The 17,612-nt window shown below is 36.4% G+C and overlaps 1 protein-coding gene across 2 annotated transcripts in view; it reads left to right on the top strand.

Annotated features, from left to right (window-relative positions):
- The first annotated feature begins 283 nt into the window (after positions 1 to 283).
- Positions 284 to 17,612, top strand: part of kcmf1 (potassium channel modulatory factor 1) — a 30,542-nt gene continuing 13,213 nt past the window's right edge. Inside the window, exons 1-3 of one of the 2 annotated variants that reach the window (XR_010896956.1) lie at positions 284 to 490; positions 15,313 to 15,480; positions 15,652 to 15,791. Coding sequence is in view for 1 of the 2 variants with exons in the window: in XM_067407607.1 (XP_067263708.1) it covers positions 475 to 490; positions 15,313 to 15,480; positions 15,652 to 15,791 (324 nt within the window). In the remaining variant the exon portion in view is untranslated. The remainder of the gene's footprint in view (positions 491 to 15,312; positions 15,481 to 15,651; positions 15,792 to 17,612) is intronic. The other variant, XM_067407607.1, reaches the window with a different exon arrangement.

The following is a 17,612-nucleotide window of genomic DNA, read 5'->3' as shown; positions in this document are numbered from 1 at the left end:
CATTTAAAACCTAACACAATGTGTTGAGAAACGCTAGATAAATACCACTTGCTTTTGATATTTTTTCATCTAGTGCAGTTAAATTCACGCAAGTCCTAATACTTTTGTGTCCTCTGCGTTTTGAATAATAATAAAGAATCTTTAGTTACAGTAGATGGCGATGTCAACACTAACAGAAACCCCATTCAAGAGCTACACGAGTTTACCGCCCTTCAAACACCACAGAAGAAGAAGTGGATGAGTCCTGCGCCCCCTGCCGGCAGACCGCGTCCGCACCCGGTCCGTCTCTCACACACACAGTCGCTTGATGACAGACGGGGAGGGGGAAGCGGAGAGAAGTAAGCCCCGGATCCATCTTCAAGAGAGAAAATAGGAAAGAAAGACCGCGTCCCACTTTTATTTCGTTTTTAGCGGCACCTTTCCGACTTATAGACGTTAGGGAGCCCGAGGAGGGGCTGTGTCACTGTCTGTAGGATGTCCCGACATGAAGGTAGGTGCGAAAAAACCGCCGATCGCTGCGTCGTTGGCTTGAATTGCAGGCCAGTGCTGACCCGCGGGTTGCCATGTTTTCAATTCAAATGCACTGGGAGAGACTCATCATGGCGGCCGCCGTGAATTTTGTAACCTTTTATGTACTTAGACTGCATCGGTAGCGCACAGGGCGTTTTCTTGGAGCCGCTTGGTGTGATATTGAGCTGGGCCTGTGTGCTAGGCCGGGCCTTCTGCGGCTCGCTCGACCGCGGGAGTGAGCGTGAGTGTGTTCCCGCAGGTAGCCCGTGGAGAGGTCAGGGCTTCTGCAAGGCCTGTTTTAAGACACTTAATTTTAAAGCTTTCTGCTTTAAGTAACTCAGTACTGATAGAATGACGACCAAAGACCAGAACTCGTCTGGGTATGCGGTTGTAGAGCTCAGTCTGACCGCTCTGGAGCTCATGTTAGGGTGTATGTGTGTGTGAGAGCGTCTTGAGTCATGTCATGTTTCAGGCCAGCACAAGTGAATGACTTGCACGTCTGGATTTAGCATTAGCTGGTGTCAGTGAAGCCATAGCTGTGATTGCTTACGAATCTTACTCTATTATTTCTGGAAACACGTTTATATTTTTAGCTCCCTTTGTGAAGACGTTCAGTATTTAGTCAAACCAGTATGTTTGGATACAAGGAAGAGATTCAGCATTCAAGTTATTGCTTGATCATGTGGCTTCGGACACATTTGTTAAAAGTCACTTTGAGTGCGCTTAAAAGTCGGCAGAACCACAGTGAGGACTGTCAGTTTGGAATATATAAGCTAGTGTAGCGAATAGTGATACTTCAAAAATGAATAAAATGCCAATGGCATTACATTGAAATATCGGTTTGGGTCTCACATAATTTATGCTATAAGCATAGGTCATTACTAATGTATTGCCATAATCTTTTGAACATGGTGGTACCATGGTAATACCATGTTTTTGGACATGTACCATGTCACTTCCACAATGGGAATGTCAAAGAAAAACATGTGATGCCTTCTCTGTTTCTCTTTTTATTTTTACCTATATTAAAACTCCTGGGTGATGTATACATTTATCATGATACTGTGATGTATGGGATTAATACCATTTTGATATACCATAGTTTTACTGGTACTTCAAAGAATAATAGTTCATATCCCAAAAACGCATATCTGCTCATAGTACATTTTATTATTCTTATTGTTTTGTATGTATGAATTAAACTGAAATCTTAGTAACTCAATGCAAGTTATTTGAAGTATAATCTCTTTAGTTAAGTGCTTGCTTTTTATGTCTGTCTCAATCTAGTGAGCTGCCTACCTAGACATCATGTCTGTGCATCATCATATGTGCCTTTGATTCCCAAATATGCTTTCTGGGTTGGTGGCAGCTCACTGGATTTCAAGACGGCGGATGTCACCTGCCTGTGAATGAAGACTGCTTGCATGTGTGTCTAGTTTCTCTGCAAACAGCACATGGTGCTTGAGAGTAGCTTACAATGGGAGGACCTAGTGATATGTGACACCTCAGATAATTATTATAATAATATCTGGATTGGTAATTGTTTGACAGCTGCTCTTTGATTTCAAGCGCAGTGGCAGATTCAGTCAGACATTTGAGCAGAGGACCTGGATTCTGTAATTAATGCTTAACATTTTGTAGAACTCATCTGAGGTATATTATATACAGTAGACATTTCATATATGACTGGACAAGTCCAAACTTAAATTATTTGTCATATATTTAGATTTTATATGAGAAAGAGTTCAGGGCTCGACAATAAGGACTGCCCAATAGCCCGGGGCCAGCGAGAAAGACACTTGGATACAGTCAATGCAATTGACAGTCGACGCTTGAACAGACAAAGATATGTCAAAATAGCCAAAATAGCTACACACAAAGTTATGTCAAAATAGCCATCTTTGCGAGTATCCTAGCTGTCGGTTATGTCTTAAGTGAATGTAAACATTTGAGAAAGAAATTGTATGTGTATCATTATATTGGATCCATTCACTCGGTCTTAAAGTGACAACAGCCTAATATACCTGCTGCTGCCTTTGTCATTAATATTAAACAACAGAAGACAAAGCAAAAATCGCTCACTGTTCCTGACTGAATAACTTTTGTAGCTTTAACAAAGAGTAACCTATATTTAATTTAGCACAACAGTGTTTGCTGTATATTTTACATTTGATAATTAAATTTCTGTACCTGAATACTACTGTTAGACCTTCCAATAACCGTATTACTTGTATTACTGACTGTTCATTTGTCATTAATAAAAAATGGACTTTGGCTTTGGTATTGAAATTGGAAACAACAATTGTGAAATTTCACTGGAATTTAAACTTTTGGTATCATATTAAGCTTATTTATTCGACAGGGGGTTTTCCTGCAGTGAAATTTTTTTGTCGGCCATCAAAACTAATCTTTGTCCTGCCAAATAATCATTTAATGTGATGATATGCCGTTGAAGTTGTGCAGTACCAGTCGGCTGTTGAGCGCATGAACACAGTAGCAAATTAGATGTTTAAGTTAGTCTGAATATGGCCGAGTTTTTGTTCAGTGTGAGTTCTGCACGCTTATGCATGAATCATTTCATTAACAACAAAGTATAAACATGATGACTTTAAGAGATTAATTGCCAGCGTACAGGAGTTTTCGCAAGAGTGCAGCTTTGTGTACCTCGCACTGTAATTGACAGCTTCAGTGATTATAATGGCAGCAATCTCTGCTCTCTCTCTCTCTCTCTCTCTCATATATATATATATATATATATATATATATATAAATATATATATATATATATATATATATATATATATATATATATATATATATATATATAAATATAAATAAAAATAGAGCAATGAATGGAACAAACAATTTGATCCTGTATGTAAAATTATCTGTGCATTGTTTTTAAGTGTAAATGTAAATGCAAAATAATAGACCTGCCACCTTTTATGTACTGTTTGTTGTTCATTTTGATTAACTTTTCAAATCAGCCATTCAGTGACTCTTCAAACTTTCTGACTTGAAATAACCCCCCTGTCAAACACAATATTTGAAGGCCCCTCTATATAGGCTACATACTATATATAGATTTCTTGTATTTCTGATTTAATTATGAAAAGTCTGCTTGTTTTCAAAAATTTTTGCTTGTTTTCAAACAGAAACTGGAAGTGTTTATATGTTAAATTATGAACAATATTAAATGAACAAAATTTATTTAAGGTTCATCATTTCAGAAGTTTTCAGCACTGTTCTTCGATATAAACTGTAGTTATCGAGGAGGGAAAAGAAATAAATATTTAATACACAGTTTGTACTAGAGTTGTCAAAAGTACTGACTTCGGTACCTATCGGTACTGAAATTTTAAAAACGTGACGCTTTGAGCGCTGTTGAGCGGATTTGTAAACACCTCTGATTGGCCATTGTGTTGACACGCTCATCGGATATGCCTGTGATTGGCTACAATGATCAACACATGGGAGCATTTGAAAGCACGCGGAAGTGTTTAAGTTTGAAAGTGGAAGCACGAGCGATTGAAAGCAGGTGTCTAACAGTGGACAGATCCGCGATAGACGCCTGCTTTCAAACGCTCCCGTGTGTATCTGTGTAAGCGCTTAGTGAAGAGATTTATTTATGATTTATGACTATTTACGTTTTTACAGCGTTGATCATTGAAGCCAATCAAAGACATATCCGATAAGCTGTGAAAACAACGGCCAATCAGAGATGTTTACGAATTCACTCAACAGCGCTCAAAGCGTCACATTTTTTAAATTTCAGTACCAACTAGGTACCGAAGTCGGTACTTTTGACAACTCTAGTTTGTACCTTGATTTTTTTTTTTTTTTTATGACATTTTAATTTAGATTAGAGTTAGATTATTTCATTATATTAATAATGTTTTTTTTAATTTAATCTTAAGTTATCCCTCTTGGATGTTTGCAGAAGGCCCGCTGCCCTAGATGACATCTGGGATCATATTCGTCCTTGTTACTTTTGCAATGGCAGCAATTTGATAAGACACATTTATTATGTTTGTATATTACACAAAATTATAATTAATAATAAATATTTTTTCCACCTGGTTATATTATACTAGTTAGTGTAGAATTAGTCCCATCCTCAGACGTCACACTCATGGACCGTAGGTTGACCTTGTGATGTGTAAGGCAACACAAAAAAGGAAATACTTCGGGAGTTTCAAAGTTGTCATCGATTGATTGAATTCTACAGGATTTCTAGGAGACATGTTGCGTACTTTAATGATCTACCTGGAAACAAAGCCATCATGACACCAAACCCCCTAATGGAAGAAGAACACTGTCATGTTTACAACTGTGATAATGAGTGCTTATCAACTAAATGCTGGATTTTCAAAAGTATGTGAAGTTTGCAGCGCCATTGCAGTAAACTTGCACAACATTCTTAAATGAATAATTTTTTAGATGCACGCTAGTCTGTTATCATAAGGAAAATCAACTTTGCATTTTCATGACCCTAAACATGATGCAGAACAAAAGGAACTGTGCTTGGTTGCTTTACATGTCGGTCAGACTGCCTCTGGGTGATTCTTGGCCAATGAAGCTGCGATAGAGTCTAGACGTTCTGCCGGAAGTCTGAATTGTCTGACTATGCAAGACTAGTATAGAATGTCTATGGAAACCAATGCACCACTTACATTTACGTTTGTCAGATGCTTTTTTCCAAAGCTTTGAATCCCTGAACTTTTTATCGGTTCTTGAATTCTCTGGGAACTGAACCTTGACAGTGCTAGTGCTATGTTCATCTCTGTGTTCTACAGGAACGCTGGGAGCTTTAGAAATGTAGCAACTTGGCACAATAAAGGGATAGTTCACCCAAAAATGAAAAATTATCCCATAATTTACTCACCATCAAGTCATCGTAGGTGTATATGACTTTCTTCATTCGGCCAAACACAGTCGGAGTTATTAAAAAAATATCCTATCCAGCTTTATAGTGAGAGTGAATGGTGACTTTTTTTTTTTTTTTTGAAGCCCAAAAAAGCGCATCTATCATACAAGTAATTCATACTGCTCCAAGGGGTTAAGAAAGGCCTTCTGAAGTGAAGCGATGTGTTTTTGTAAGAAAAATATCCATAATTATAACTTTATAAATCAATATGTAATCAATAGCTTCCGTTAACGTCCATCTGCGCCTTCGCGAGAGAGTTGAGTCACGGCGTATGACGTAGAATTAGTGTAAGCTTAGTTGAGAATAGTCTTGTGGTTCAAACAAATAATGCTAAAAAAAAAAAATGGTACCGTTCACTCCCATTCTAAAGCTTGGAAGAGACTAGATCATTTTTAATATAACTCCTATTTTGTTTGGCTAAAAGAAAACAGACATGTACACCCATGATGGCTTATGTGATCAATCTCACATTTGCATAAAGCAAAATTTTTGGATTTGTGGTATGGGAGCCTGAGATATGAGATGAATCTTTTTTTTTTTTTTTTTTTTTTCAGTGCAAAATAGTAAATGATAAACTAGTTAGGATCCATTTCCCTGTTCCAGTGCTCATCACAGTGAGAGAACTGAACTTACAACCTCTGTAATGGGAAATGTGAATGACGAAAGGCCCTCAAGCTCACAGCCATGGTGCTGTATTGATTCTCTCAGAAAACATGTCCAATACAGTGCAGACAGGTTCTTGACATTATTTTTGCACTGTTACCCTTGTTTAGTGGAAGGGTTTTGTCATGTTTGATATGGCATGTTGCTGTGATGCTTTTTAGGTCATTTAATGACATCTATATCAAATGTGATCTGGCAAATGATGAAAACAGGTGAGACAGAGCAGCTAGCTGCACAGTCTCTGCCAACGTGTCATATAACTCAGACATTATAACTAGGGATGCACCAAAATGAAACCCCTAGGATGAAAATGAAAATCCATGTCGCACTTGGCCCAAAACCCAAGCCAAAAATAGATTAATTAATCAAACTTTTTTTTTAATAAAAATGAGTTGAATTTTAAAATTGAAAGTTGCTTCATATTAAAAGCAACAAAGCACAAAGTTGGTTGTGATTATTGGACTGCATGCATGGAACAAAAGTTTTGTTCATGCTGTGCATCAACAGAAAAGAGCACAGATTAAAACATTTTAGATTTAATAAACCTTATGATTGATTAAAATTGAAAAATTTATATTGTCAATCTAGAGCTTTTGTCCACACAGCAGACATGTTTTTTTTCTTGTAGCTTATTCACGTTGTGTGCACGAAAAAGGCGCTGAACACAGTCGAATCTGAGATCAGAGAAGCGCTAATTAAATGTCTGTTTTGGTCTTCCAGAATCTTTTCGGTTCGAAACTGAAAATAGCTGTTTAAAATTTTCATTAGCTGAAATTTCAGTGCATCCCATTGTAATGAAAGTTCTAATGAAATGAAATGAAAATTATAATGAAAGGCAAGGAGACGTGAATGGCAGGGCTTGATGTCCGTGACGTGTGAGGTGATGTTTTTGGAAAATGCTGTAGTTGTTGCAGTTCATAATACTGCTGTAATAGTGATTGTCGGTATGTAGTTTAGAAATGAGAATCAGGTTGCTAAAATGAAAAATATAATGTGTTGAACCATGTTAGTTGCTTTATTGGTAACACTTTACAATAATTGTGACGTATATCCAAGTGAAACAAGCTTCTGGAATGATGAAAAAATGTAGGGTGCCATTTAACATATACACTGCAACATTATGTAAAAAAATAAGAATTGTCCATTTTAATTTCATGGCGACTTTATCATTATCATCATTGTTAGTAGTAATATTAACAAAATGGAACCTTATTGTAAAATGTTATAGCTATATTAAAGTTAGCTTCCTTGTATAAACGAAAAGACAACAAAGTGTTCAAACGACAATTTTTCATAATCACCAGTGGATTGTCTAACAATTTTTTTAGAACTATTTTTGACTTGACGCGCTGTCTATAAAATGAAGTGCTGCTGGTGTGAGACGCAGTGGCCAAAGACATCTGTGCTTTGATGGTAACTGTAATGCTTTAAAGGAAATGAATTGAGAGACTCTTCTGAGAGAGTTTACTGTGCTAAAAGTATGAAGCAGTTCTCTTACAAGGGACAACCAATCATGCACAATGCTTCCTGAAAAAAACTTTCAAGTTTCAAATACTAATTAGTTTTGGTATCTTGATTCTTGAAACTTTTGGACCTGCACAGACAGGGCTTAGATTAAGCCAGAAATACACCTTCATTTAGGATATTTAAGTAGCTTTTATTAATATGCCTTAGAAAAAAAAATTACTGGTGTGCATCTTGAGACAAAACAATAGCACTGACATTTTAAGATATGTCAGTGCAAGTTGCTTTCAGTTAAGACAGCTCAAAAATTAATTTTAGTATGGAACTAGGCTTAAGCCTTGTCTGTGAAACTGGGGATTGGAGTCCTGAAATGAAGGTTATGCACAGCAGACTTCTGTATTCTGTAAAACAGGTTGCATCGCTTCTGGTTCAGGTTTTTTGTATGTGCTGTGTTAAATATTGAGCTGTTTTACTCAAGATGCCTTCAAAGGAGCCACTAAAGATGAGCATAACCAATGTCCATTGCATATGCAGATTGATATCTAAAAGTTTTTCCCACTAACATTTAGATATTTAAATAAAATAAAATGGCAGCAATAAAAAGAACTAGCTAGGTTAGCAAATTACCTTAAAAGTCCATAGATTTGACAACAGTACTGCTGTTAACACTACACTAACACTTAACAGCGCTCAAAGCATCACATTTTTAAAATTTCAGTACTGACTTTGTATCATGGTCGGTACTTTTGACAACACTAGTTGAGAACCACTAGTGTACATAAATGTTTGTTACTGTCATGTCAATCATAAAAAAAAGACCTGTAGAAATGCAAACAGAAGCCCAAATCCTTAAAGGCTATTTGGTAAATGTAATGACGCATCCATTCCACATTTTTCAGTTGGAGCAAATGGAGATCTTACTCTTGCGGTTTAGTTTGAATGTGTAGTTTGGTTTGTTTGCAGGACTCTGCTGTGAATAGACCACAGAGGTCATTTGGCAGGTCATATAGAAAAATGCTAGTTATAACTCACCAAACCTCGTTTTTAACCCAAAGGTATGTGAGACCACAATATGAGACTTAACATTGGAAATCCGTTAGTCTACATATTTCCTCTCAGGGACTAAGAGGCTATCAGATTCAATTTTACAAGCAAACATTTAATTATTTGAATCTGGAATTAGTTCCCTGTGCTAATTCCTCCCAGCGGTACATTACCACAGCAGTTTTTGTGTGTGGATTATTGTTAGAAGCTTTTGTCTTCTTTGTGTTTCTAATTCTTCTTGTTCATTCACAAAGACTTGAGGGTGCATCCTAATTCACATACTATAATTGACTAATCAGTCTTAACAACCCTCTACGGACACACTGAAGCTTGAGTTGCCATTGGCCAGTAATTTTTTATTTTTTATTTTAATTACCAGACTTTTTACATGGAATGCAAGAACAATGCAAATGAAAAAAAAAATTGTAGAAATAAAATATAAATTTCATTTATATTTTTATTTACTATTAAAGTCAAGTAAACAGTCAAACTAATATTTAAAATTGTCAAACTATAAGCAGTAGCACAAATAAACACAATAGAAAAGATGCCAATTAAACAAACAGTGCTTTACAGGTTTTTCAGCTAGATCTAACAGTATAGGAATATGTAGATTAGGTACAGAAATTGAATAAAGTAATAAAATGTAAAATAGCACTGCTTAGCCTTCACTGTATAAATTAAATAGAGATTAATATTTAACTTATTAACTTAGTTACAAAAGTTGTTCAGTCAAGAGCAGTGAGAAATATATATATATATATATATATATATATATTATTCACTTAAGAAATAACACTTAAGACATTCTCAGTAATACTTGCTAAGACGGGCGTTTTAACATAATTTTTTGTGAAATTGTCCGTTCAAGTGCAAGATGTGAAAGAGAAGCCCAATTCAGTATTCGCGTGCTGTCAGACGCGTTTTTCTTGGTGCGCGCTTCGAATCGGTTTTCTTGGTACGTCTTCCTGCCCTCGAATGTTTAACTGGCAAGGCTTAAAAACACTTGAAAATGATAAACTTTCATAACAATGCAGCACTGTTTTTTCCTCTAACTCAATTACACGTGACTGAAATCTTACAATTTACTAGCCATTGGCTAATAAGATTAAGAATATAGGTCGCCTCTTGTGAAATTTGGTCGCATATGAGGGTGATTTACTCGCAATGTAGAGGGTTGCTTAAAGGTGCCCTAGAATTTAAAATTGAATTTATCTTGGCATAAATAAAATAAAAAAAAATAAAATTAAATAACAAGAGTTCAGTACATGGAAGTGACATAGTGAGTCTCAAACACCATTGTTTCCTCCTCCTTATATAAATATAATTTGTTTAAAAGACCTCCGAAAAACAGCCGAATCTCAACATAACACCGACTGTTACGTACAGTAGGGATCATTAATATGTACGCCCCCAACATTTTCATATCCCAGCCCATGTTCAAGGCATTACACAGGGCAGCCAGTATTAACGTCTGGATGTGCACAGCTGAATCATCAGACTAGGTAAGCAAGCAAGAACAATAGCGAAAAATAGCAGATGGAGCAATAATAACTGACATGATCCATGATATCATGATATTTTTAGTGATATTTGTAAACTTTCTAAATGTTTCGTTAGTATGTTGCTAATGTACTGTTAAATGTGGTTAAAGTTACCATCGTTTATTACTGTATTCACGGAGACAAGACTGTTGTTATTTTCATTATTAAACACTTGCAGTCTGTATAATTCACAAACACAACTTCATTCTTTATAAATCTCTCCAACAGTGTAGCATTAGCCTTTAGCCACGGATCACAGCCTCAAATTCATTCAGAATCAAATGTAAACATCCAAATAAATACAATACTCACATAATCCGTTGTAAGCATGCAGCATGCATGACGAACACTTTGTAAAGATCCATTTTGAGGGTTATATTAGCTGTGTGAACTTTATTTATGCTGTTCAAGGCAAGCGCGAGCTCCGTGGGCGGAGAGCACAAGAATTTAAAGGGGCCGCAGCATGAATCGGCGCATTTATAATGATGCCCCAAAATAGGCAGTTAAAAAAATGAATTAAAAAAGATCTATGGTGTATTTTGAGCTGAAACTTCAGACACATTCAGGGGACACCTTAGACTTCTATTACATCTTGTAAAAAAACGTTTGATGGCACCTTTAAGGAAGCCTTGAATAATGTGGAGTTTGGGGTTCACCTTAAACTAATCAGAAGCATTTATTAGGCTATGTGCGCACTGTTAGTCCAAATCTGATTATTTGTGTATCTGATTGGAATCTGATCTAAAATTATTGACTGTCCACATTATGTATCGCAGCTGTTCAGATCCGATTTGTGTGTCCTATGCTGCTCTTTCACTTTCCTGAATATCTGCATTGGTTTCTATAGCAATGACGTTGCATTGGTAGGTATACGCCAAAAACAGCAACCGCAACATGGAGGGGTTTGCAATACAGATGTTGTTTTATTTACAACATGATGCATCTGATCTGATTTCAATCGCATATGCACAAAAATCGGATGTGGACTGACAGTCTGAACGAGGCATTTTTCTTTAAAAAAATTACATCCAAACCCTAACCAGAAATGGAAGGGAAAATAAATTTGGAAACCTTACCAAATAAATAGCTCAGTGTTTCTCAAACTTTTGGATATGAAGCCCCTCCCTCCTTTACAGATAAGATATTTTCTGTGTTTCAAAGCTACAGGGAGTATTAATATATTTAATCAACCACAATTTTTGTAATTCCAGAGGTTTTGAGAACTGGATGTTCTTTAGTAAAACAGTTGCTATTGTTTTACTAAAGAATAACTAAATTCTTTCTTTTCTTTTTTTACAGTTAGGTTATTTTAATAAATTAATAATAATTTATTAACGCAAATACTTTTAAGCATTCTTGCAGTACTCTTGGATGTTTGCTGTGGCCACCTGTTTGAGAACCACTGCTGTAGCTACAACAGTTAAAATTGATAAAATAAAGACTCATTATTTATTCCTATGGGATGTTCTGTAAAGCTGTTTACAGTAACCAAAAGGGGTGGAGCTACCAAACAGTCAGTGTGCATAGTAAAAATATACAAATTGGGATGCAACTAATTTGCAAACATGCAGTATGACATTACCTCATGAAACACTGAAGAGGCTTTTCCCTGTCAACACTGGAGACTAATCTAAGTCTGGAGTTTAGTCTTTTACAGTCTTGCTCCTGGTTACAGAGAGATTAATTGTTGCTTTGCTGGTTCTTCTAGGTCCATTCTAGATCATTTTGGACATTGTGTTGGTGATTATAGAGAGATGTTCTTTTCTCTTTGCTTTAATGAATTGAAGTAGGTTTCTTCATGATGGAAATATTTGTTCAAATGATTCACTGGGTGTTTAGCAGCAGTCTGGTTTCCTCTACACTGCTGTTGATAATGGCCAGAAGACAGAATGACGTGGATTATCTGAACTTTGATCAGCTCAGTATAATTAAGACTCTAGTATTCAGAAGTTGCGCTGATGTTGTTCCAGCTGTTTGAATCCTGAGGTTTAACAGGACCAACTTTTGATCAGTTTACCGCCAAATTCCTAGTAAATATCTGCTTTTTTACAATGTGCAGAAGAAATGGATGATATACACTTAATAGGTTAATGTTTTTTAACCTTTTTGTTTAAATATTTTTATATATAAATGTATATTAAAGGTGCCATAGAATGGAAAATTAAATTGACCTTGGCATAGTTGAATAACAAGAGTTCAGTAAATGGAAATATAGTGAGTCTCAAACACCATTGTTTCCTCCTTATGTAAATCTCATTTGTTTAAAAGACCTCCGAAAAACAGCCGAATCTCAACATAACACCGACTGTTACGTAACAGTTGGGATCATTAATATGTACGCCAATATTTGCATATGCCAGCCAATGTTCAAGGCATTAGACAAGGGCAGAACGTCTGGATGTGCACAGCTGAATCATCAGACTAGGTAAGCAAGCAAGGACAATAGCGAAAAATGGCAGATGGAGCAATAATAACTGACATGATCCATGATATTTTTAGTGATATTTGTAAGATGTCTTTCTAAATGTTTCGTTAGCATGTTGCTAATGTATTGTTAAATGTGGTTAAAGTTACCATCGTTTATTACTGTAGTCACGGAGACGAGCCGTCGCTATTTTCATTTTTAAACACTTGCAGTCTGTATAATTCATAAACACAACTTCATTCTTTATAAATCTCTCCAACAGTGTAGCATTAGCCGTAACCCACGGAGCACAGCCTCAAACTCATTCAGAATCAAATGTAAACATCCAAATAAATACAATACTCGCATGATCCGATGCATGCATGCAGCATGCATGATGAACACTTTGTGAAGATCCATTTTGAGGGTTATATTAGCTGTGTAAACTTTGTTTATGCAATGTATATAGAGTCGAGAGCTCGGGAGCGGGAAGCGCAAGCAATTTAAAGTCTGCGTGAACCGGAAGTTGCAAACGACTTTTCTCCAGTGCTTTGACGTATTTCCAAGTGGAACGGAATATTGAATAGAGGGCAGGGTTTTACTTTAGCGCTCCTCCTCTCCATCTCTCACTCATAGCAGACTAACGGTTGGAGGGGAGTGTGGTTTAGGCCTTTTCAGCCCATGCCGTCAAACTGATGCCATCAGAGAATTGGCACCGTTGCGGAGGGGAGGAACATTTTCAGATTTTGATTAAATATTATGAAGCCAAACAATTTTTTTGTGTGGATTGACTTGCACGGATAAATTGTTCACCACAATACTAGCAATTTGAGCTAACAAAATAAATAAGGTCAATTTTGATTTCATATGTACTTTAAAGAGGAAGCAGCCTGAATCAGCGCATATTTAATGATGCCCCAAAATAGGCAGTTTAAAAAAATTAATGAAAAAAAAATCTATGGGGTATTTTGAGCTGAAACTTCAGACACATTCAGGGGACACCTTAGACTTATAAGTCTATATATAAATATTACATCTTGTAGAAAAACGTTCTAGGGCACCTTTAAATCAGAAAGGAACATTTTTTTTTTTTTTCACCAAACATCCATTGTTGGCAAATATATTGAGAAAGTTTAAAGAAATCTGTAAAATACAGCACAAATGCATGGTAACGGAAGGCATGCTTTTTATTAATGAGGTCATGAACTGCATTTTGTTTTAATTTATTGATGTTCTCTGAGGTCCACTTATAATGTTATCAAGAATTTTACATTTAAAAAAAAAAAAACAACGGCCTAATTTAGAGGTAATGGGCAATTTTCTATCCTGTTTTTGACCCTCTCTTTTGATGTGCATGTAGCATTCAAGACTTGGAAGTAAACTTATTCTGTGTCATTCTTATAGACTATTCATCATCCATTGTTTGTGATAAAATGAAAAACGTATACATTTTTATTTGCAGTGTCATGTTTTAAATAAATGTAAACGTGTTGTAATGTCTTACTGATGACAAAACACAACTCACTGAAGCTTTTATTCAGGATTACAGTGAATGGCTTAGATCAAAACAATAATAAAATCAATCTCTTCGTGCTTTCATCCGTATCTGAAAATCTAATGCATTAACCACATAAATGCCTAAGCAAAGGAAAGAACAGCAAATCACAACAATCTCAAAAATTCAGTTACACTGCAGCGCTACAATATAAATTCTCAGTACAAATCAAACTATTTTTTACTCACTGTTACTCACACTTGTGTGTTGCGACATTAATGATTGATCCAATATAGTTGATGACATTACGTCTTCTTTTATTTTCTGTCTCTCTGAAAAGCCTGGTCGAATTGTCGTTTAAAAAAATGAATCCGCAGTAAAATGAAGCAAACAACTGAACAGTGTCTTACTCATGCGATCTGACTGGATTTTTAATTTTTTTTTAATCCTCAGAGGCATCTCTATTGTTTTGTTGCTGGAGTAATCCTGTGCTTATGTCATGTAGAATTAAAATATGAGACAGACCAGAGCGAATTGGTGGGTGTGGCTAAAGAGCCAGTAATGTTTTGTCGCACTCTGACGTAATAATGTGGCGATCCCAAATGAGTCATTTTCTGAGCTTGTTTTCAATAAAAGCTGTTTTTGGACTAACAAGGAAATGTTGAATGAATTCTCAATTAATGACCCCTTTAAGTTAACAAGCAAAGTTGATGTTTTTATTTTTGCAAAATGAAGCAAACAAATTCCTGAATCATTGAACCAATTAATTTTAAAGAACAAATTAAACTTCCCACCTCTTATCGACATTTAAATCCACTTAGATATATTAAATATTAATGTCACTGTTCATCATATCATGATTTTCACAATGTTAATTAACAAAATATGCATTAATATTAAATTTATTGCACTGCCCTAGTGTGGATTATTGCTCCCTCAAAGAGAGAGTTACAATGCGTCATGTTCTTAATCATTTGTTTTGACAGTGTAAATTGAACTCTTTTAGTCTGCTGTCCAAATGTCAAAAAATTAAAATAAAATTTCCCCCTGATTTGCACAAGACAAAACACACACGCCACCCTTAACAAGGCAGAGCTGCTTTAAATAAGTTTTCTGCGAGTCATGTGAATTGTTGATGTTGTATTTTTTAGTCATGGATAGAAACCAACCAGGCAAATCCTGTCTGTGATGAATGTGATCGGGGTCTTCAGAGGGGCTTCTGCTGTTGTTCTGAGTTAAATGCCTCTGTGTTCTCCCGCAGGTGTGAGCTGTGATGCGTGTTTAAAAGGGAACTTCAGAGGGCGCCGATACAAGTGTTTAATTTGCTACGACTACGACCTTTGTGCATCTTGCTACGAAAGTGGAGCCACAACAACTAGACACACCACGGAGCACCCAATGCAGTGCATACTAACCAGGGTAGACTTTGGTAAGCAGTAATGTCAAATAATGTCATGCTTTTTACTCTGTCACATAATAATTGTTACCTCATTCAAATAATGTTTCAAACATTATAGATTGTGAACAAACCATCCTGACTAAGTCTTGGTAATGATCATGTTGATGGTAATTGAAGATAATGTTTTTGACCTCTCTACAGACTTGTATTATGGGGGGGAGGCATTCTCAGTAGAGCAGCCTCAGTCGTTTACTTGTCCTTACTGTGGTAAAATGGGCTACACGGAAACATCTCTACAGGAGCACGTGACCTCAGAGCATGCAGAGACCTCTACAGAGGTGGTGAGTACACATGCTGTCTTTGTTGAAAAGTCATGTGACACCGTGTCCTAACTAAATGCAATGCGATAAGATTCCAGCGACAATCAAATTGTCTGTCCACACTAGACGCGACGAGGCTAAAAGATGCAACAAAATCAATCGCAATCAAAGGAGCTTGTGGGCGGGCTCTCTCTCTACATAGCAAACGGTTTGTCTCTTACTGCCAGCCATGACAATGCAAAAAATAAATAAATAAATAATTCCTGTGTCATGTATTGCTGTTGCAGCTGGTTAGAGTGAAAAATAATCATGGTAAAGATACCTTTCATCACGCATCACAGAGTTTAGTTTGGACATGGTGTGAAGCTGCTGTTTTTGTCCCATGATGACTGTTGTACAGTTCTCAAGACCTTTATTATCCATGTTTGATGTACTGTTTACTATAAAGCCTATTCACAGCAAACACAAATCACCTGCCGGAATTCACACCAAAACCAACAGAACGTGATGGGAATTATCAACGACTGAGAGAAAAGTTGTATGGAGTCAAATTAATGCCTTAAAGTTTTGCACAAGAATAAAGTTTTGCAAAACACAAAAAAGAATTGAGCAATAAAAAAATGTTTTGCAAACAAAAATAAAGAATTGCAAAGGAAAAATAAAGTATTGAGCGGAAAAAAATAAGTTTTGCAAACAAAAATAATAAATTGCAAAATAAAATAAAGTAGAGCAAAAATAAAAATATAATCAATTTCAAAAATCAATGACAGCTGTAATCCTATTTTATCTTTGCCACATATTTTTCATGCTCAAACTTACTAAATCATTTGCAGCGCTCATTTTATTCTGCGTTTCAGTCAAGCGTGCGCTTACGATACCGGTTTTCCTTTGCGCTGCACTTTTCTGTGCGGTTCTCTTTATGGCACTGGTTTCACGTGGGGGTGGAGTCAAGAAACGGGGGCACGCCCCCGCAAATGCATTGGAGGGGAACGTAATCGGCGACAGGTGAAATAATTCTTTGACATTGTTAAAAATAATGAATGGTTTGTTTTTGTTGTCGCCGATCACGACCCCCCCTCCAATGCATTTCTTATAGTAATATGACCCGTTGCGCTCTGTCTCACTGCCTGTATCCACTTTTGTGTCCTTAAACATTTGTTTTTGGGGTCGAAAGCTTATAAAAACTTATTTCTGGGTTTTTTAGTTTGTTAGTTGTATACCTTGTCACACAGCAGCTTTTAGGCATTGTTCTGTTTTTTTGTAATGAGTTAGAAAAGACAAGAAGGCAGCCTGGAGACGGTTGGATTGTTTTTCAGATTATAATAAATGCGTTCTGTCTTGATCTGTTCTGTTCCGATCTGCGTCTCCTGCGGATGACGTGTTTCGCAGGGGCGTGCCCCCGTTTCTTGATATCGGCGACAACATATGCTCACACCAACAAAAACAAACCATTTATTGGCTGCGTCCAAAAACTGAGAAATGCTGCCTTCTGAGGACACATTTCAAGGTAAGAAGGTATCAAGGAATCCAATGTTAGCTTCACTTCCTGTCTCATGAGATACCTTCCTCAGATCGATTTTTGAAGGAAGCATAGATGTATCCTTAGCTGCCTTTTGATATCCCACAATCCTGTGCTTTCCATTCTGTGACAGTTGAGCTAGAAAAATAAAGATGGCGTCCGAAGGTTGCGTTTGCTGCTCAGTTTGTGTATAAATGTACGATTTTGATCAACATATTTCAATTTTGATATCATTTCTATCGAGAAATTACTACTGTAGTAATTAAATATTTTAGTTCTCACCAAAGCTCGCGCTATATTGCTGTAGATCATTAAACTGTTAC

The sequence above is a fragment of the Chanodichthys erythropterus genome, chromosome 13 (assembly GCF_024489055.1).
Source record: "Chanodichthys erythropterus isolate Z2021 chromosome 13, ASM2448905v1, whole genome shotgun sequence".
NCBI classification, from domain to species: domain Eukaryota; kingdom Metazoa; phylum Chordata; class Actinopteri; order Cypriniformes; family Xenocyprididae; genus Chanodichthys; species Chanodichthys erythropterus.
The sequence above is the reverse complement of the archived record's forward strand: the minus strand, read 5'-3'. Positions and strand labels throughout refer to the sequence as shown.